Source organism: Ursus maritimus, unplaced genomic scaffold (assembly GCF_017311325.1).
Source record: "Ursus maritimus isolate PB19 unplaced genomic scaffold, ASM1731132v1 scaffold_1, whole genome shotgun sequence".
Taxonomy (NCBI): Eukaryota; Metazoa; Chordata; class Mammalia; order Carnivora; family Ursidae; genus Ursus; species Ursus maritimus.
In genome coordinates, this window is record NW_024423343.1 from 63,413,907 (window position 1) to 63,437,035 (window position 23,129).

At 33.5% G+C, this 23,129-nt stretch overlaps 1 protein-coding gene across 1 annotated transcript in view; it reads left to right on the forward strand.

The window, feature by feature from the left end:
- Positions 1 to 674: 674 nt before the first annotated feature.
- Positions 675 to 23,129, forward strand: part of SCN7A (sodium voltage-gated channel alpha subunit 7) — a 60,414-nt gene continuing 37,959 nt past the window's right edge. The window contains exons 1-9 of the mRNA XM_008687059.2: positions 675 to 896; positions 4,085 to 4,197; positions 4,549 to 4,638; positions 6,167 to 6,295; positions 7,700 to 7,791; positions 13,123 to 13,329; positions 16,103 to 16,172; positions 17,898 to 18,039; positions 22,072 to 22,278. Of these exons, the coding sequence (XP_008685281.2) occupies positions 675 to 896; positions 4,085 to 4,197; positions 4,549 to 4,638; positions 6,167 to 6,295; positions 7,700 to 7,791; positions 13,123 to 13,329; positions 16,103 to 16,172; positions 17,898 to 18,039; positions 22,072 to 22,278 (1,272 nt within the window). The remainder of the gene's footprint in view (positions 897 to 4,084; positions 4,198 to 4,548; positions 4,639 to 6,166; positions 6,296 to 7,699; positions 7,792 to 13,122; positions 13,330 to 16,102; positions 16,173 to 17,897; positions 18,040 to 22,071; positions 22,279 to 23,129) is intronic.

A 23,129-nucleotide genomic window follows, 5' to 3' on the forward strand; every position in this document is an offset into this window, starting at 1 on the left:
TCTAGTTATTCAGGAAAACAATTAATTTTGTTTTTACTTGTTAAGTTGCTATTATTGGTGTAATTGCCACATGGATAATTGAGAGGAAGAGAGTGTTTTGGGAAATGTACTCGGTAAATATCCATGTACAGTAATTCATCAAAAACATGGATATAACAGAAAAGAAAGGCAGAATTTTAAAGTATATCAAAGTTAAAATTTGGGAGAAAGAACTGAATGGAGGAAGTAATCAGAGCTATAAGAAGAAACACAAAGGATGGGGCCAAAAGCCAATGAAAAATGAGTTTGAGGAGGAAAGTTTAGTTAATGGTTCTGAGAAAGAAATAATTGGGTTTGGTCCCCCCAAAATCTCTGGAACTTTAGAACTCTTTTGTTATGAGGGAGAAACTGAAAGGCAGATTTCAATAAAACAAAGAGAATTCAGTGGATGAGTAAATGAAGTAGGATTGGTCACTCATGAACTTACAAGTAAGTATAATATCAAGTATAACAAAACCTAGTTTAACAACTCATATCTCTACAAAACTTGGGAATTTTCTTTGAATGCATGTTTTCAGTTTGCTGTTCTCTTTTAATCATATCCTAACCATTTGCAATTTTAAATGTTTCTTTATATACCCAAATTTTATATAGAACTGAAGAAAATAACATTTCTTGCAGGTACAAAATTGGAAATGGCTTCCCTAGAGCCAAAGGGCCTTGTCCCCTTCACCAGAGAGTCTCTTGAACTTATGAAACAGCATATTGCTAAAAAACACAATGAGGAACAAAGAGATTTAAAGCCAAACACTGACTTGGAAGTTGGAAAAGAGCTTCCATTTGTTTATGGGAATCTCCCTCGAGGAATGGTGTTGGAGCCCTTGGAAGATGTGGACCCATTCTATAAGAATAAAAATGTAAGGATTAATTGAATTTATTATGACTACATTTTCATTATTTTTTTCCAGATGTGCAAAAAGTGTAATTGAGATAGGATTTTAAAAGAATGAAGAATAAATCGAAGAGTTAAGTTATAAAAAGCTGGACAAGAAATTTCACAAATATTTGGGATTTTTATCAAAACTGATTGCTTGCCCAGTAGGTTAGTTTGTTGGGAGTTACTCTGCTTTTAATAAGCTATACTATTATGCCTTAATGTAAATGACTTGTTTTATGGGAGCATGATGATTGGCTACTTAAGGTTATTGATTTTAAAGTAACTCTAATATAAAATTTTTATAGTATGTACAACAATTTTAAATGTTCAACTGAATAAGCTTGTTCAGTCATTGGGAGAATAAAACCAACCTATATTTTATTTACCATTTTTATTAATTCATACATTCACATCCTGTCTTATCCCTGGAATGACTCAAGGAGCCAATTAAATATTTTAACAATCCAAGAACAAGCACAAAAATGATAAAAATAATAATTATGCTTAGTACAGGCAGAGATCTGTGTGGGCTGACAAAGCTGGAAGAGTCTTCCTTAAGAATATAGAATTTGAATTACAGCTTGGAGAAAACTTCACATTTTAACAGTGCAAAGGGAAGATCTTGATATTAATTAGAATAGGGAAGAGACAGGGTGATGATAGAACTCAACCCCTATTGCAAGTTGTGGGAAATGAAGGAATGAGGAAATGATGTCAACATGGATTTAATGTGATGGCCAAAGGACTGATGTGATGAATGTGATGTTTAAGTAAGTTTAATATGAAGACTTCTGAATTACTATTGCATAGAAGAGATAGGGTCAGAAAGATGATATAGGAAAGAGGGTAATCCAGGCCTGAAGTCAAGAGGCCTGGATGATAGGAGGGTCTCAAAGGAGGGAAAAATGTAAAAAACCTGAGAAGAAACAAAAGGATTTGAAGACAGACTAATAATTCCCTAATTTCCAGCCTGGAATAATGGTAGTGCTACTTATAAAATTGAAATAATTCTAAAAAAGATTAAGCTTGGGGAATATGAGGATTAGCTCTGTTGTGGACAAATGTAATTTGATATTCTTGTAAAGCATTCAGTGATATTACCTAATGGGCAAAATGGAATTGAACCAAAGTCTCTGGATGGAACACAAAGTGATGATTTTGCATAAACACAACTCTTTCAAGTATTTTGCATTGTGGAAGAGTATTGGCATTGTAAATATATATATTAACAAAGACTCCAGCATCTCTCGTAGCTTCCATGGGCATTATGTAACATTAGCTATAAAACACCTGTAAAATCTTCAGAACATTTTAGTGAAAATGTAAGTCTTCATCTCACTTATCTCTGCTTTTACTTTTGCTATGATTAAGTACTGGCAGTTGACTTAACATAATGACCTTAGACATAATTCTTATCTGGCAGAGTTCTGAGTTCTTTGTAGTGTATACAGACATGGTAGGCAAATCTAAGTTTGTTACTGAAGACAAAACCAAGAATTTTGAAAAATAAAACAAGCCAAAGATTCTAAGGATAGTTTGTATAAAAAGTATTGTTAGTAATGATGACACAAAGTATTAAAAATGTGAATTATATTGAGTTTATTCTGTTAAGTGTGGCATACCAATAAATAATCCTAAAATTAAATAATTTCCGCACTTAAACATTAACTGGAAAATTGTTATGTCTGGAATTATTCATTCCTTCACAATAATATAAGCTAGTTTATTGCACATATATTACCTCTTTTTTTGAGATTATTTATTTCAGAGAGAGTGAAAGAGCATGAGGGGGAGGAGCAGAGAGAGTCTTAAGCAGAGTCAATGCTGAGTGCAGAGCCTGACCCTGGGCTCAATCTCACAACCCTGAGATCAGGACTTGAGCCCAAATCAAGAGTCAGATGTTTAACCAACTGCACCACCCCAGTGCCCCACACATATATTACCTCTTGTATGAAGTTTGAGATTGTTCTGGAAAATAACAGAAAGCACATTTTAAAAAATCAGATTGGGGGGGGCCCTCTTATTTTGTCTTTGCATTTGAAATGGGAAGAGAGAAAATAACTACAATACATGCCAAAATATCCACAGATTGTATATTGGAAAAGTGTTTTTTTGAGAATTATAACACAGTTGATTTCCATTTAGAACATGTATTCATAAAATATCAATGGATATATATTTGTCTTCACTAATATATTTATATATATAGACACAAATATAAATGCCAATATACAGTCACCATAGATATCTCTAATATGTAATTATATATCACATATAATACTTAAGTATATAATAGATTATATTTATATACATCATTATCATATTACCTTTTATACTATATATGACATACTATGTTATATTATAATGGGCATAATATCATTATGTATAATGTATTTTTACTCACACCATCATAAATGAATTTTCCAAATGGATATGTATATATATAGTAAAAGTGTATATGTGATATATATGCACACACACAAAGGCACACACATAGGTAGACACTTTCACTATGTGTATCTATAATGTAATATAGATACACACATATACATATACATACATATTATATAATTCATTTTCAGGATAATTCTGGTCTTTCATTATTTTGGGATTTAATGCTTCTATATCCCAATATATTAGTTTTACATGATGTAACTTTCTGTTTTAGGTATGTTTATGCCAACAGTAACATACAGGTGGGATTTTATACCATAGATAATTACTAATGATTGATAAAATATCTTAGTGAATTGGGTCGTTCTTACTATTGTAATCCCACATCTTATTTGCTTTGAAATAAAGTTAACCTTTTTTTATATTCATTAAATTTGGGTTTCTTTAAATGCATCTTCATGAGCCATTAGGATATAGATTTCTTCCTATTACATTAGTTCTGCAGGAAGACTTGAGGATTGGAGTGTGGCAAATGGCTTTGTTACGCAGAACACTGGCCAAAAAAAAAAGTGGGAGATAATCTTAAATATCAATGAAAATGTTTAAAAGAAGAAGTCTTTCCATTTGATTTAGTCTGTAAAATAATACCAAAATATAAGAAAGTCTAACTGTTAGAATTCACAACTGAAATGATCATTGGCAATATGTTGCATAATGGATGAGATTATAGTTCCTAGTTGTAATTTTACTTGATATTCTTTTTTCATTTTACAGACTTTCATGGTATTAAATAAAAGCAGAACAATCTTCAGATTCAATGCCACGTGGTGTACATTTTCTCCTTTCAATCCAATTAGAAGAACAACTATTAAGATTTTGGTACATCCATATCCTTTTCTATTGGCTTTAGACTGTACTAATATCAAATGCAACTATTCTACTCAAATATTGTTGCAGTCTTTTCCTCTTTTGAATTGATATCTCATTTTAGGTCATATTGGAGTCTGGATTATAACTGCACCAAGTGTTCCATATTTGAAAATACATTTAAGATTTACTTTCTAGCACACACAACAGTAGTAAATATTAACGAATCTTAATCCTCGTTTTTCAATATGAATAGTATTCTTTTTGACATTTAAAAAGCTATTTTATCTCATGTGTATACATATAAACATGTTATAGAAACATATATTTCCAATATTATTTTTATACATTATTCCTTGACCATAACCTACCTTTTTCCGACTATTCATTTTAATTAGCGTCCTGATTGACTGCATATTTATGTCCCTGACTGAGATGCCGAAATGGGGCCCAGCATTACAGTAAGTCATATAATTTTATTATACATTATCTCACATATGATTGTACCTTATTTAACATATTGCATTATAGTACATTATATACTACATATTTAACATTTTACAATTTACTATTTATATTTAATATATAATATTCATTATAAAATAGATTCATTGTGCATAATATAATATTTATACATATAGCACAACTAATGAATTTTCAAAGTAAAAACAAATACATATATCATTTAATAAATTTAAGTGTTTTTCTGCCCTTTCATTATTCTTTTTTTTTTAAGATTTTTATTTATTTATTTGACAGAGAGGGAGACAGCTAGAGAGGGAACACAAGCAGGAGTGGGAGAGGAAGAAGAAGCAGACTCCCTGCTGAGCAGGGAGCCCGATGCGGGGCTCAATCCCAGGACCCTGGGATCATGATCCGAGCCAAAGGCAGAGGCTTAACCACTGAGCTACCCAGGCGCCCCCCCCTTTCATTATTCTTAGTTGAACTTTAAATGCTGCTATTTCCCAACACGTTAAGTCAACATGATGTAAATGTTTGACTATTTAGCTATGTGTTTATGTCTGTCATAAAAATGAGGTTTTATCATAAAGTTAATTAATAACGATTAATATATTATTTCAGTACCTCGGATTTTTTTTTACTATTGCAATTCCATACCTGATTTGCTTTAAAGTCAAATAACATTTATTCCTCTTCATTCTAAGAAAGTTATTTCTATTGCTTCCTTTCTGTTCTATTTCTCTTCTCTTTCTTGAGGGATGTGGATAGTTTGGCTTGCATTAGACAACAATGATAGAAACGCCCATTAAAATTTCTAGAGAAGAAGCCTTTCTTTTCTTTTTTTTTTTTAATTTTATTTATTTATTTGAGAGAGAGGGTGAGCATGAGCAGGGGTTAGGGGCAGAGGGAAGGGAAGAAGTAGACTCTCCCACTGAGCAGGGAACCCAATATGGGGCTCCATCCCCAGGACCTGGGATTCCAGGACCTGGGATCATGACCTAAGCCAAAGGAAAACCCTTAACTGACTAAGCCATCCAAGTGCCCCGAGAAGTCTTTCTCAATGTACCTCTTAAGCTTTAATTCTATTCTTAAAACTAGTTAATTTTGGAAGGTAAATATAAAATTGATTCACCACAAAAATTCTTATATGTGCACACAATAAAATTAGTTCTTTCATACTCTTGAAATTCAGTTAATTATTGTGTGATTTCCAATGTGGAATAAATTTGATATTTTATATTTTCAGTATTTACCAAAATATATGTAAACACTATAATTCTAGCTAGGGCTTGTTGAAAAAAACTGATAGTCAAATTTTATGGTTAATGCTGTAAGACCTAGCCTACCCTAAAAGCTAACTAAAGCCCTACCCTATGGTTCAAGGAGCATAGACTTTTTGTTGTCTAGTTGGTTGGTGGATTGGTTGGTTGGTTGGTTGGTTGCCAAATGGTTACCAAAGGCATATTAATTTGGAGCTGACAATGCATTATCCTCACTTTTAACATTTATATGAAAAATTTTCTGCAGGAATACTTTGCTTGGAATTTACACATTTGAAATACTTATAAAACTCATTGCAAGAGGCATCTGGGTAGAACCTTTTTATTTCTTTGGTGATCCATGGAACTGGCTTGATTTCGGTGTAACTTTGTTTGAGTGAGTATTTCTTCAAATTACAAACAGCTTAATACCTTGCTAAGTTAATACTTTTCATAAAGAAACATCAAGATTTACAAAGTTTTCTGCTTGCAAAAATTCTGTGAACAAAAAATATTTCATAAATCATAACCATAATGACTCTCAGGCAGCTCCAACTGAACCAGCCCTAAGAATATGCAATAAAAATGAAAGGAATGGGATATTATCTGTTTTCTATCTGAAGCAAAACAACAGAGGTTGAATTTTAGAATTTTAAGTGGTTATTTTCAGTGCACAGAAAATCTCTTGGAGACTTACAAGAAGATCCTAACATGTTAGATCTTGTCTCCAACCTACATTTTATTTAACTACATTGCTTAAGACCAGTAAACACTAGATATCAGAGTAAAATATCTTAAACACATACACACACACATTTTTGAGATTGTTACATTAAATTCTAATGATTTACATATTTTTTTTTCAATGCTTCTATTTAGTGTACTCTGTTTTATGGCTGGGCAAATGATCACTGGCACCAAACTCCTGTTAAAATAATTTAAAATGATATTCCATTTTTAGGTTTGGGGTTGATTTTTTAAAACAACAAATAGCCTTCATAAAGCACGTAATCAGTGTCTACCATGTTGTAAGCAATAAAAAATAGTAGCTAATATCATTGAAATTATTATTGCTACTACTTTGATTACTACCATTATTTTGCTGTTGCCATTGCTGGTAGCTAATACTTGGCTAACCCAGCTACTACTTAGTCCCATGTGCCAGGTGCTAAACTATGCACTTTACATGTATGAACTTGTTTAATCCCCACAAAAAGCCTCAGAATTAGGAAGTATTATTATCCCCACTTTAATTTTAGTAAAGGAATCAGTACTTTTTCCATGTCACTCGGGTAGTAACTTGGGAGCCTGGATTTCTACACAAGCACTCTGGCTACACTCTGTGCCCTTAGCCACTATACACCCTGCCTTCTGCTATCATCACCGTCATCACCACCACTATGATCATCCTCTCATGATCATCATCAGAAGTTTAAATACTTAAATCTCATTACTTAAAAAACTAAGGATTTTTCCTATTTTTAACTACCTCTTCAATGATTAGATAACAAAAGATTTATGAACATAATACAGGGTTTTTGGTATGAAATTATGATTAATCACAGTGTCAAGTTTTTATAAACTGTCATAATTTGTGGATTAATTTTTACCTGGCTACCTTGCACTGTAACAATCTTTGTCTTCCAATCAATAAGGCAACTATTTGCAAAATGGAACAATGAAAGCAAGGGAAATGTTTGGATATGTGGTTTTAAAAATAAGTTTTAAATAGTATAAAAAGTCAGTGATAAGCAGCATAGACTCACTATGACTTCTAAATAACTCTGATTTAATTCCACAGGCACATAGCAAGACACTTAAATCTAAACTCCATTACAGTATTTATAATTTCAAGAAATTTGAGAATTTTGAAAATTATTCCCCTAAACCAAGGTAAGAAATGACATTTAGTTCTTGTGTTCATTTTGATTTACATACCCTCTTGTATTCTTTCGAACTCCCCTGTAATTGCTTGGAGAAATACTAAATTGAACAGTGTTTCATCTTTGAAGTCAGTGAATTATCTGATCTATAAGTTTATTTCAGTCACTCCAGGAAAGCCAAAAAAATCACATTTGACTGTTATTTACTTGAGATGGGTTCAGTACTTAATGATAAAATATAGAGATTAATCAAAATATATTTTCTTTTTTCTTATTTCTTTATCCTTGCATCTTAAATATGAACTTATAAAATTGTCCCTAGACTTCTGAAAGAGATAACAACTAGACAGATATCTAATCTGCCTTCTTTTCCTCACTACATCTAAAAACCAGTTGAAATGAACAAAGTAATATAAAATAAGATAAATTCCATTTTGCTCTGAGTGCTTGGATAAGGTGCATTCCACACACCAGAGCTCAAGGAGGTTCTGCTAAATAAGGTAGAGCTGTGACCACATGGATGGAAGATGCCGAGGTTGATTTACAGTTCCCATTCCTGAAGATATCCTAGAGAAGCCCACAATACCTTCTAATTTGTGTTAAGAATGAATGAAAACAATCATACATGAAACAACTCTTCTCAGTGTTTGGGCTGCTGAGTCAGGAGTATGAAATAGGTGAACCAATAAACCCAGAGGCAAGGGTGATAATACCAAAAATGAGATCTACAGACAATTTCTGTTCACTCGAACACCATGAAGAAGGTTAGATATATGCATACCGTGTACTTGGACTCCAGCCTGGACACAACAGTAAAAAGACTAGAGAGTGTCATGATGGATGGCACATAGCCCTGTGGATATATTAAAACACTGAATTGTACACATTAAATGTGTGAATTGTATGATTTATGAATTATAGCTCAATAAAGCCGTTTAACAAAAATGGTCTGTGCATGGCAGCTTCACCAAACCCAGTGAAGAAAGTGGCAGTGAGAGATGTGCTGGTAGGAATTCTCACAGTTCTACCTCCCTTACTACTCTCCACAAATTACTAGAACATAAAATTGCATCATCTGTGTCTTCATCTTAGGCTCAGAGGTAAAGATTAGAGAACGAATCAGGTGTATCCAAAAAGAGGAACATGTCTTAGTGGAGTTGGAAACACACAGGCTGATAGAAATTGCTCTTTTTTCAAGGAAGAAAATAATCAAGGTACATACCAGCAACATAGAGCATGTGAAAGTATTTTTGCAGTACCAAAAGGGAAACATACTATTTAAGAAAATGAAAATAAACCTCTTTTTTTCTTTAAAACATATGTCCTAAGGAATAGGGGTAAGCATAAGAAGTCATCTTTTTTGTAGTGCCTTCGAGATTTTATTTATGTATTTTTGTACTTATGTATTTAAGAGAGAGCATGAGTGCGGGGAGGAGCAGAGGGGGAGAGAATCTCAAGTAGACTCTACACTGAGCTTCACACAGGGCTTGATCCCATGACCTGAGGTCATGACCATGAGATCATGACCTGAGCAGAAACCAAGAGTCCATGCTTACCTGACTAAGCCACCGAGGTGCCCCTTTGTAGTGCCTTCAGAAGAAAACCTAGACTCAAGTAAAAGATGAAAATGACATAATAAAATAGACAAAAACACCTATCAGACAAAAAAGTGATAAAAATTATAATACCTAGGGCACCTGGATGGCGCAATCATTTAGTGTCCAACTCTTGGTTTTGGTTCAGGTAGTGATCTGAGGATCATGGGCTCTGCGCTCAGTGGGGAGTCTATTTGAGATTCTCTTTTTCTCCCTCTGCCCCTCCCACTCATGCTCTCTCTTGCTAAAATAAAAAAATAAATCTTTTTTTTTATAATACCCTTGGTAAATATTTGCTAGTAATACAAGCATTACAATATGGTATTATCTGTACAGTATTATGGTATAGTAAAATAAAACCACTTGTGTAAAGAAAAACTAGGGAAATTCTATATTAATACAATAGAACCAAAAATGGATGGGTTAATGAAAAAGAGAAAATGAAGTTCCAGCTTATGGATAGTTGGTGACCCTAAAAAGAGATCAGAATAAATGTAAAAGACAAATTATTCAAAAATACACTAGAAAATTTTTTAAAAAATTTTTAGCTTGAGATTTTTGTCAAAATGGAAAAGTTCATTTTATAGTAGACAAAAAAACTAAAAGATATACTTAGACATATTATAACATTTTTTAAAATTTAAACTTTTAAAAACTAAAAGTATTATAAAAATCCTATAAGCAAAAAAGCAATGAAAATTTGCCTGAGGAAAGGTTATTTTTAGACTTCTTGATAATATTGAACGTGAACAGGCAGTGGAGTTTCAGAGCTTGGAGGAGGTGTAGGCAGGGAGGTTATTACAACAATATTCTATACGTGTCTGTCATCCATATGTGACGTTGATAGGAAGATATTCTCAGCCATGCAAGAGTTCTGAAATTTTGTATATGTACCTTTCCTGAATAACTGGTATGAAGACAAAATTTCAACAATGGAAAGATTTAATACCAGAAGCAATCACAGTGAACTCTGAAATCATTTCAACACAGAATGAATTCCAAATTGCTGTTGTTAAGTGGTATGCAAAACAGAATGCAAACATTATAAATCCGAAGTAATAACAGACATTCCTGAACTAGAAGCATATTTTGTGTTCCAGAAAACTTTGAAATAGATGCCGAAATTATAAAAATCTAGTGATTTTTAACATTAAAATCTAAATTCGTTTGGATGCATTCACAGCATCCACCCACCTGCATTCTTGCATGGCAACTACTAGCTCTAGTTGAGGAGAAGCTACTCCTGTAGATCGGGAGTATTCATCCCAGTCCCCTCTGCTCCCTTTGTGTGAATTTACATTTCCTCACAAGCCATTATAAGGATTTGAATGTTATCTTTCCTGTAAATCGTGAAAAATAATATATAATGCCAAATACACAAATTGAACAATTATAACTAGGTCGGAAGTCCTAAAAAAACTGAGCAGTGGGAATAGGAAATGTGAGAAAGTGAATATGATCATTTCCTTATCTTACATGCTGAGACTATAGTACATACAGTTTTATTTTTTATGTAGAGAGTACAAGTTTGTTCAAATTAAGAACTTAAGTTTGATACAGTTTCTCAAAATAGGTATATTTTACTTTAAATACTAGAGGAAAAGGAGAAAAAGCAAAGTTTATTTTTTTAAAGATTTTATTTATTTATTTGAGAGAGAGTGAGAGAGAGATCATGAGAGAGCAGGGTGGGGGGCAGAGGGAGAAGCCGACTACCCGCTGAGCAGGGAGCCCGATGTGGGACTTGATCCTGGGACTTGATCCCGAGACTCCAGGATCATAATCTGAGCCGAAGGCAAACGCTTAACTGACTGAGCCCCCCAGATGCCCCAGTAAAGTTTATTTTTAAAAGATAGGACACATAAGGGGAATATATAAATCAAAAAACAAAATGGTAAAGTCCTATCCAAAGTTAAGGCAATTTATGAAAATAAATACAATTGGATTAAATTTTTCTGTCAAGATGTAGAGACTTTAATATTAAATCTTAAGTAAATCAAACTCCACGAAGAATATACCTAAACTAAAACAAAATGGAAGTTTAAAAATAAAAAGAAGGGGAAAGTTATACTAGGAAATCCGAATCAAAATTGGCATATGGTTCAGACCTTTGAATGGTAGATAGCAGCGAATGGTGGACATCAATGAAAATTAGTAACAAATTTGCTTTTGTAAGATTTGATGATGACTTTTTTTTTTTTAACCTTCAAACAAAATGTTACCACTAAAAGCTGCACAAGAAGCTTGGTTATGTATATATGTAACACACACTTTCAAATACATATATTCTTAATTAAGAATTGCTATTCTTAAAAATAATTCTAATAGCGGTATCTGGGGGGCTCAGTCAGTTAAACGTCCAACTCTTGATTTCAGCTTAGGTCATGATCTCAGGGTCCATGAGTTTAAAAAAAAATATATCGAAGTGCAGTTGACACTCAATGTTACATTAATTTTAGGTGTGCAATATGGTGATTCTACAAGTCTTGTCTGTTATGCTGTGCTCACCACAAGTGTAGCTACCACTGTCAACATATCACGCTATTACGGTACCACTGATATATTCCCCATGCTGTACCTTTCATCCTGTGACTTATTCATTCCATAACTGGAAGCCTGTACCTCCCATTCCCCTTCACTTATTTTGCCCATGGCCCCCACCCCCTCCCCTCTGGCAACCACCAGTTTTCTGTATTTATGACTCTGTTTATGCTCTTTTTATTTGTTCATTTGGTTTATTTTTTAGATTCTACGTATAAGTGAAATCATATGGCATTCTTTCTCTTCTGACTTATTTCACTTAGCACAATATACTCTAGATCCATCCATGTTGGCACAAATGGCAAAATCTTATTCTCTTTTATGACTGAATTATATCCCATTACATATGAAAATGACATCTCTTTATCCGTTCATCTATCAGTGGACACTTAGGTTGCTTCCAATGCTGCAGCTAACATAGGGGTGCATATATTTTTTTGGATTCATGTTTTCTTTGGATAAATACATAGTGTAATTAATGGATTTTATGGTAATTCTATTTTTAATTTTTTGAGGAACCTCTATCCTATTTTCTACAGAGGCTGCTCCAATTTACATTCCCACCAACAGTGCATGAGGGTTTCTTGAACAGGTTTTATTTAATAAATAGAAAAATGAGTTCCTTAAATAAAATTAGCTTTACGGCTGAATTCTCAATTAGGAAGTGTTCTAATATAAATACAGTCTACAGATATCACAATTGTGTGTTATTCTCCTTCTTAATTCAGATTTGCTCATGTTTTATTTAATCAGCTCCAAAAATTGAATTCTTAAAAAGTTAATGAAAGAATAGCATAGAATACTGCTATTTCAAACTGTTTCTTGTTTCAACATTTGCAACCTATTTTGATTTATAACTCTACACTTATGCGTATAAACAGTGGTGGTTGGTATGAAAAGCAGTAACCAAGAAAAAAGTCTTGTTCTTTATAGTAAGGAAAAACAAATAACTAATTTTAAAATTTGTGCCTGAATTATTTTAACAGATGTAATAAGCTAGTAATAATATAGGAACCTTTAAGTTTGGACTTGTATTTATTTTATTTTTTACTCATTTTTTTTGTTAGATCTAGATAATGGATGATTTAGATTATGAAACACAAAGTTGTTGATTTCAATGGAGTATGCATTTGCCATGGAGGAATTGTGCTAACGGCTGTTTTACTAAAATATTTTACTTTATCAAAAACAAACCTTTCTCTCTTTAGGTCTGAAGTCTTTTGCAGGGATCCTCATCCATTGCTTGAAGAAACTCACTGGTGTCATTTCCCTAACTCTGTTTTTTCTGAGTGTATTTTCTCTAATTGGGATGGGGCTCTTCATGGGCAACCTGAAGCATAAGTGTTTGCGATGGCCCCAAGAAAATGAAACTGCCACCCTGCACAACAGAACTGGAAATCCATATTATATTCGAGGTAAGACTCATTTGCCATCTATGTCAAAAAAGTTAAATTTTTTCTTAGCGACCAAGCAGACTTCACACAAGTGTTGAACGCTCAACTTCAGAACGAACTTCTTGTAAATGCCGTACCTATGTTCAAGTACACGTATCCCCTGCTTTTTGAAAGTTCACATGTTGCCACTTAGCTTTTACCAAAGACCTACAGGAGTACCTGTTTTCGCTAACCAAAGGAAATCTGAAGATGATTTTCACTTTTATGAAAAAGGCTAAGAGTAAAAATTGCATTCAGCGTTTGTTTGAAGCAAGCCATTATAAAGGTAGTGAGCATCCCCGCCGGGAGAGCGGTACCACCGAAACTCCTTCCCTTGGACCCACACTCAGCCTCTCAGCATCAAGCTGAATTGTGTCTCTGAGCACCTCTGCTTTATCTCAATTTATTTTGTGCATCTGTTAGCAAGATGTGTCCTAATATATCAGAAAAGCAGAGGAGAGGTTATGTTTGGGACTTGGGAATGCCCACAGGTTTTTCCCCATCAACTAATGGCAATTGCTTTTTGCTTTACATCATCTCTGTTCACAAAGGGTTTCATTAGGAATGCTCTACTCTTGGGTAGTGGGGGAAACCTGTGCTGATTTGGATCGGTTTCATTTATCAGAATTGCAAAGTTCCAATCTTCAGACAGTTTGGTGAGGGAGACCTAAGTTTGAAATTGCTAAGTTTTGCAAATGTTATCCTTTAAAAAATAAATAAATATGACCAAAGTCTTATTTGCAGTTTCATCAAAGTAGAATCCTCATAATATTATCTTTCTTCAATAAAATTGTTTATTTAAAATATAAATTTAACTTTACTCATTAGATATTTTTAAATGACCTTATAAATAAAAAATAGCTACATCAGAGAAATTCTTACTGTTGTTGGATTTTAGTTACTGCTAAATATTTGAATGTTTTGGGTTATCCTTTGGTAAATAATAAACATACTTTAAGCAAATAGTAATAATGCCAGAATAAGTATTGCTTAGCTCCTATATATAAGTAACATACATGCCTGATCACATATCTTCACCATAATTCTTCAGAGAAGCGAATGACCCCTGTTGCAAACAGGAAAATGGAAGTTCAGAGAAATTCAGTGAATGTTCTAGCACATTGTAACTACTCAGTGATAAAACTAGGATTCTAACCATGCTCAATCTGGCTTTGAAATCCATTCCTTTTCCACAAGGCTATATTCTCTTATTGGATTTTTCTCTCATATTAAAATTATCAGGTTCTTCTGACAGTATTTGAAAAATATAAAAGCATATTTTTAAACTAATAAAAATAGATTGTTGATCAATCTTATGTAGTCCTCCTACATTAATTTTATTTGTACTTGAATATAATAAGTTCCAAAACAAATCTTAATGAATTTTACTCTGTAGTTTACCCCATAATATCATTATGATGCAAATAATACAAAATTATTAGTATATGAGTATGTGAAATGTTTCCTTATTATATGTGTCTATTTCATGGTCTTGATTCTAGTGGTGAGGGAAACAGGAAATGGGTGTTAAATCTTAGATTCTAATTGAAATACTCTTTGGTTTCTTTGGTTATAACTAAAATATACAAATTATATAAAAAATAAACAATTTTTACTACTTCACTGGTTATTGTTAAACAAAGTCGAGGTTCTTTTCATCTTAGGTAAAGCATAATTTATATTGTAAAGAAATCACTTTTTAAAGATTACCACTTTAAAATTTGTCCAATTCTAGTCATTCCATTTCCTTTAAAAACGTGTTAGGACTTGCTATAAATATTACATTTGTAAAATGTTATATAACCTAATTGCCATGTCAAAGTCCTTGTATTTAGAAGAGTATCTGGGACTACCCTCTTCTACTAATGTCAAATTTCATTTGGCTTTGACTGCCATTTAAAAGGTTTAATCAATGGTTCCTAACTATGATTTAAAGCTTCTTCTAAAATTATTTTAGGTAACAAGTTAAAGTGACATTATTTGACATTGGAGTAATTTCGTTTTTATGTGTGTGTACATACATATGTATATGTATACAATTTTGTACATATAGACATGCAGTCAAGACTGATCTCATGTGTTGGATCTCTGTGATTTAAGTTCCGAACCTAAAATCAATGCTCCTAAGCATGCATGTTCCCAACCCTGGTAGCTCGTATCTATAAATATACAATTTACATTTTGAATGACAGCAGATAAGCGTACCTAAATAAATTCTATGGGCTATGATTCAGATTCGTTGGGATTGTGGTTGGAATTAGGTGACATCCGGGTGAGTAACTGGGTCTGGATGCTCAATATAGAAAAATAAGCTTCAAAATGAGAAGAGAATGACATTTAAACCCAGAGACAGAAATACGGTCTTCTGTTAAGGAAGAACATTAGGAATAAACCCTGGAAGAAAAGGTCCTCAACTTTCAAATACTTTAGTCTTGGGAATTTTTCCTTCAGGGTTCTGGTTATACCTGGCTGGTTAAAATCCTTTTCCAGAACTCTAATTTTGAAAGTGATTCTCCTCTTTTTATGCTGGGCTTTGTCACTTTTGGGGCAATGAAATAAGTGAATTGCCAGACATCTTTTGGCCTGTGCATCGCAGGCTAGGACAATTTTGTAGATGAAAAAGGGTGGGTTTTCTGTTCCTTCCTTTTCACTATTGAGAGGGATGTTCATCTTCTATGCAGATCTAAATGGATATCAGATAATGCTCTTCACTTGAAATTAGATAACAGAATAGAATTTCTTTGCTATTTTTCAGAAACAGAAAACTTTTATTATTTGGAAGGAGAAAGATATGCTCTCCTCTGTGGCAACAGAACAGATGCTGGGTAAGTGGTGTTAATGTTCTTGTTTCAAGTCAGTATCATGGATCCATAGTAAATACTGAATGATTATTGCTTTGGCTGATGGTTCTGATTTAATCACATTATCTCATTTTATCATTAAAACCGTGCCAAGAAGTATACAACATGGAATGCTATTATCCTGATTTTAGAGGAAAAAGCAATAAACAGACCACTTAAATGATTTATTCAAGGTCAAGAAGTTAGTAAATGGCAAGGCTGGGATTTAAATAAGGATCTCATTTTTTGTTTCCTGTGTATCCCAGAGCTAGTGGGAATTATCAAGAAAGATGATAAAATCATTTCATGGGCCAGAAGCCTTTGAAGAGAAGAAACAGGAGAGATACGCTGTTATTTCACTTGTTTTATGGCTTATATATCTTTTATGACTATAATTTACATTAATAAAGTTTATTGCTCTTAAAAGTAGTTCTTATAAATAATTCTTCAGTGACATGACAAAACTCTCAAGTCTTACTGTCCTGTAATTTCAAATGAAGAGAAAAGAAAGTAGAAATACAGTGCTACTCAGCAGTACCAGCACTCCTCTAATACCTTATGTTACTTTCCTCAGCTGGAAATAACTTGAGGCCCAGCTATAGGCTTAGCTCTGGGGCCCAGATTAATGAAAATCATATGGGGGTAGAGGAGCATGAGTTATGTAGTTTATATATTCACATGATTTAGACATTTTTATCACTTTTCAACTCTTCCCAGCTACTGCTGGGCTTCCATTCTATTCTCAAGTCCATATTGTGAACCCATCTCATTGTGTCTGCCACATCACACTCCAGCTACCCTTTTTCATGGACAAACTCAAATATGACCTGAAATGCTTGTTGAAATTATCTGGTCATGGATAATCAGAATCACAGTGATATATTTCAAGATCAGACAAGAAAGTCATGCAGTGTTTCACCTGTAGCCATCATACCTTGCTGCATGGTAAACTATCCCAAAAGTTAGTGCCTTAAGACAAGAAGAAAATGTATTTGTTCAGATTCTGAGAGACAGCAACTTTGCAAGCCTTGATGCACAAGTACATTTTCAATCTCTCTTTGCATCACATTTGTTAACTATTAACAAAAGTCCAAAACAAATCACATGGCCAAAGCCAGAATAAAGTGGGAGGAAGCTACACAAGGGTGTGGATAGAGGGAAGCATGATTTATTTGGCCACCACTGTAATAACCAGTCACAATACTCAAGCCCCCAGAAGATAAAAGTATGACGACTTGATCAAAGGAAATGAGATAAATCTCTAATCTGATCCTTCTACCAACGTGCAAGTACTGCATATAAATTATCAATGTGATAAGTGTTTTCTCACCTTAAATAATGGGATCCAAGAGCTTGAGGTGAGAGCATTTGAAAATTAAACCCTCAACGACTGCAGCTTTTTTTTATGACTGTTATTTCCCATCATGTATGCTTTTGCTTTGATACTGGGTAGCAAAGAAATCTTTAGCAAGGCTTGGCAAAAAACCGTTTTTGAGGCCGTTTTTCCTTTTAGATTAATTAACACTATTCACTTACATTAACTTAAAATCTACGTCATTGGCTGCTTTTTCATTGGGCTTTGTTTAGACTATCCCCCGTGGAAGAAAGGGCTCTTTATTATTCATGGGTGGACATTCTCTATTTATGATTTGGCCATAATCTGAAAGTCACTTAAGTGTAAGCAGTTTCTCTTTTCTTTGTCTTCTTTAGTCAGTGTCCTGAAGGATATGTGTGTGTGAAAGCTGACACAAATCCTGATTACGGCTTCACGAATTTTGACACTTTCGGCTGGGCCTTACTTGCCCTGTTTCGGTTAATGACGCAGGATTACCCTGAAGCACTTTATCATCAGGTAAGAACAGAGAGAATCTGCATGCACATAAAAACGGTGCCATGCCCCTCCCTTCTCAGATAATGGTCAAATGTACCATGGTTTATTAAATTTCTGTGGGGAGAAGAATTTGAGGACAGAAGAAAAAAGAATCAGAATTACTGAATGTCAAATTCTATGCTAACACCGAGCCCAAGTCTGTGCCCTTATGTATATCTCATTTAATCTTTGAAACAATCCTGCAAAACATATATATATGCTTTTTATGTGAAGACACTAAGAGCGGTTGGGTAACCTCTCCAAAGTTACAACACATGTATCTTCTAGAGATCACTGCCTTGCTCCATGATACCACACATTTGGTATTAACTAAGTAAAGAACATTGGTAAGTACTTATTCTTTAGTCAAAAAATCTGAACCTATGAGATTACCACGTATTAAGGAATTGTTTATTTAAGGCTTACAATGTGTATTTCACTGCATTTCTTCTATTTCTTCTCATTTCCCTTTAATATTCCATCATGCTCTGATTATAACAGAAAGCTTGCCGTTATGAGACTTGAAATTCAAATTCTGAGAGTCTCTCTTCATAACTGATGATTTATGTGCCATAGTTTCTCAGAAAGATATAATATACATTAGAATGGTGATTTAATTTTTCTAAGAGAAGTTTCTTCACAGTGGAATATGCGATGTTAGTTTAGCAGCATAGTTAATATCAAAGTATATTAGAGAAATTGAATTACTTTAAATTTCCAAAGTATGTACAGTTGAAGGAGAACACTCTTTCTTTTTTTTAAACATGTACATACACTCCATATTTTTTTATGATTGGATAGATAAATTATGGTGTGTGTGTGTGTGTGTGTGTGTGTGTGTGTATAATGACCCATACAGGCCATTAATAAAGATAGGACTTTTAGCACGAAGTTTCATGTTATGTTATTAAATGAAAATCAAGTAAACTAAACAGACATCTAGTACAATTATATTTCTTATGAAAGAAATACATGAAAATATTAAAATGACTTTTTAAAATGCAAGCTATATTTTTCTAATTTTGTAAGGCAAGTATTTATTTATATTGTTATTTTCCAAACTGACAAATATCAGTGCCTCCTCCACAATACTAGGGACTTCTTATTTCTGAAATAATCTTATCATGTTATCTTACTTCTAAAAATCCTTCAGAGGTTTCTTATGGGATAAGTTCAAAGTCCAAATGCATGGTCTATAGTGCCCTTTAAGATCCAGTTTCTGCTTACTTCTCCAGATTTATTTTCTAATGATATCCCAATATATACTTACTCTCTGCTTTATTTGAATATAGGAAAGGCTTGCTGTTTCCCAAGTGAGCTTTTTCCCGTAATTTCTTGTTTCAATGTATGTTGTACCCTCAGCCTAAATTCAAGTTTCTTTCTATCTTCAGTCTCATACTTCAAATTCATACCTCAAACCCAGAAGAAATCTTGAGCTTTCCCCCAAACTCTCCTTTCACAGCTAAGCAAGTCCTACACTAGAATACCATGGCACTGTGTAATTGCCTCTAATTATGGTTATTTTATTTTATTTTATTTATTTTTGAGAGAGAGTGAGGGCATGCACACAGGAGAAGGGGAGGGACAGAGAGAGATAATCCTTAGCTGGGTCCATGCCCAGAACGGAGGCCCACACAGGGCTCAAACCCACAAGCCTGGGGGCGCCTGGGTGGCACAGCGGTTAAGCGTCTGCCTTCGGCTCAGGGCGTGATCCCGGCGATCTGGGATCGAGCCCCACATCGGGCTCTTCTGCTGTGGGCCTGCTTCTTCCTCTCCCACTCCCCCTGCTTGTGTTCCCTCTCTCGCTGGCTGTCTCTATCTCTGTCAAATAAATACAATCTTCAAAAAAAAAAAAAAAAAACACCCCACAAGCCTGAGATCATGACCTGAGCTGAAATCAAGAGTCAGATGCCTAACCAACTGAGTCACCCAGGCATCCCTAATCGTGGTTATTTTAAGTGCTTGTTCAGTAGTTTCTCCCACTAGGAGATAAGCTACCTGAGAAGAAATGTTTTGTCTCATTTTAATTTTTGTGTCCTCAGCATCAAACACATAGAAGTGCTTAATGAAATTTTAATAAACAAAAATATAAATGAATAAATATAGATTGTATCACTTTATATAATGTTTTCTGGGTTTTTTTGGTTACAGCCCTCAAAGTATGTTAGCTAATTTTCTTGTTAGAATTCATCTAAAGGAAATCCTTTCCCACTACTAGTGAAATGAAAAATCAGTGTGGGAGTACCCCGGTGGAGTCCACATAGAACTTTTATCAACATTGAACTCTTGTTATTGACTAATGTAGAAAAGGTTTGCTTTGGTTTGGACTGGATTTGTGCTCTCAGCATTGCCCCACACAGAACTGACTTTGGCTAGGGAAATTCATCAATTATTTCCAAAGAGTGTAGTTTATGTTTTCGAGAATACAATTCTGTATTCTTTCATCAAATATTTATTTGATCCAAGCACTCTTTGATACACCATGGGTACGGAAATGAACAATACAAGCTGTCAGTCCTCATGGACATAATGTTACGTTTAACAATAGTTAACCTTTACTGCATACTTGCTGTAGGCTACGTGCATCTTCACATGCACTTTCATTTGATTTTTGTAACAAACCTAGGCTTTGGGTGCCATAATTAGCCCTAATCTCAAACTACAATATACTAGAACCAGAATGTGTATATGTTTCCATTGTCATAAAAGTGTATACTTTTATCCTCCACTGGCTTCCTATAATGGAAAGAGCCAAAGTTTTGGATTCAGGCCTTTCTCCATAGCCGTGAGATCTTCGACATGTCATTTTGCCTAATTTTCATCTTTCTTCTGCATATTAGAAATAATAGTAAATACCACATATATGTGCTGCACAGAATTAATGAGTTAATAAGCAAAATATTTATTAATGTGCATGGCCTGCAGTATATCCCATAATATTTATTACTAACTCTTGATGTTCTACTGTAGATGATAGCTAGTTCAGTGGGGAAAATACTTAACCAAATCCTAAATAGATGACTTTTTGGGGAAATAAGGTTTATTAAAAATACTTTTAAAGTTAAATATACTATAGATTAATAAGAAATTATTTTTATTGAATGTTAGAATTTATTAATCTGTAAACATTTTTAACTTTGTTGTATCAATATAGTATTTTCCATAAAAAATACCTATCTATTAGAGTGGATACTTAAAAATTAACACTAGTCTCATCTGTGGGTTTTTTTTGGATTTTGTTTATATACTTTTAATCAATGATGATAAATCAGTTACCTATATTGCTTATATAGTGGACTGTATAAATCACTTACAATTTTTTAAATTTTTAAATTTTCTCATCTATCTTAGGTAATTATTATGAAATAAAAGCTAGTCAATGCTCAGTTTTGAAATCTAAAATCTTCTTTTTTTCTACCCATAAATGACTTAAATAAGTGAATTATATGACTTTCCCATGTGATTTGTCTAAATGTTCTTCACCAAAGCAGGTATTCTGACAGAAAAATTTTCCTGTTTTCCACCTTTTTGAATAGACCTAAGTTTGTACCTTGTTATGATTTTTTCATAAAGTAATGACAAGAAGAAACTAATCTCTTAACATTCATTCTCTTTTATTAAGCTTCGTATATTTAAAGATTCTACTGTAAAGGAAAGAGTCTTTACTTTAGACTGTTCAGCTTTCTTTATTGAGAAATGACAATTTTTTCCTTTCAATATGCTTTCTTTTTTAGTGAAGACCTAAAAGCCAGATGCTCACCCTAACTTAATTCAGTTACTAAATTCTTTCTTTGGTTTTGTTCCATGCATTTTGTACCTTACATATATATCTAAAATTGAAGAGCTTTTCTTTTATTTCTCCAGGTAGAGCCAGTACAACTGTCCTGTGATTACATTTCACCTACAACTAAATTATTTTCATAACAAAATGTCATTTTTTTCATTTTAAAATAGGAGATTATAGGAAGACAAATAATGTTTTCCTCTTTTGTCTTGTTTTCCAACTCTCCTTAGATCCTTTATGCTTCTGGGAAGGTCTACATAATATTTTTTGTTGTGATAAGTTTTTGGTTTGCTTTTTACTTAGCAAGTTTGTTCTTGGGCATACTTGCTATGTCTTATGAAGAAGAAAAGCAGAAAGCTGCTGAAAAAGCGAAGAAGATTGAGCCAAAATTTCAGCAGACTTTAAAAGAGCTTCAAGAAGGAGACAAAGCAGCTGAGGTATGTCTTTTTCTTAATGCTTCATAGAATCACAGAATCTGAGTTATTTTCTCTAGATCTTGGAGTATATTGCTTTCTACGTGGTGCTCAGTATCCGGGTGTGGTACATGGTAAGAAGATCAAGAGTGATCTTGATAAGTGGGCTCACTTTTGCTACATAATAGTATTTCCTCAGTGCACTGTGGCAAGGGTGGCCAATATCTTTAAATATTTCTTTAAAACAGACAATTTTTTGTTCCAAAAAGTGTATTACTCCTGCTGATAAATGGTGGATATGTTATTTTTCAAACTTGACTTCTCTTAATGCAGGTTTAGTTTCTTAATTCAAACTTCCTTCAGATAGTACATCAGAATTAATTGGAAAATTTCAGTATTCAACTCAAAAGTGATAATGCCTTCCATAATTTAGAAATCATGAGTACTAAAGGCACAGATTAAAAGTACAGTACTGAAGTTGTAAAAAGAGCAAACAAATGTACTTACGGGCTTTCTAGCTCTTTCAAGAGGAAATGCACTATGCATCTTGATATAAGGAATTATTTTATCCATGGAATAATTAAATCCATGATTAGTAAAACTTAATAAAGTTTTACTCTAATTTTCAATTATTTTAGTGTTGTTTTTGAGTTTATTTTCAGATTTTTAGCTTCATAGCAAAAGATTCAGTCTATGAATCTAAAAGTATTGACAGAAGAAGCATTAAAGAAGTTGTAGAAATTATCTTTAAAAAATCAAAATTGTGCCGTAAGTGTACTAAAGGAAGAGGACCCAGGAAAGCAACCAGAAGTAGCTTTCTTATATTCAGTAGGAGGACCTGGCAATTTCACAGCTTTCTCATCTGGGGAGGAATA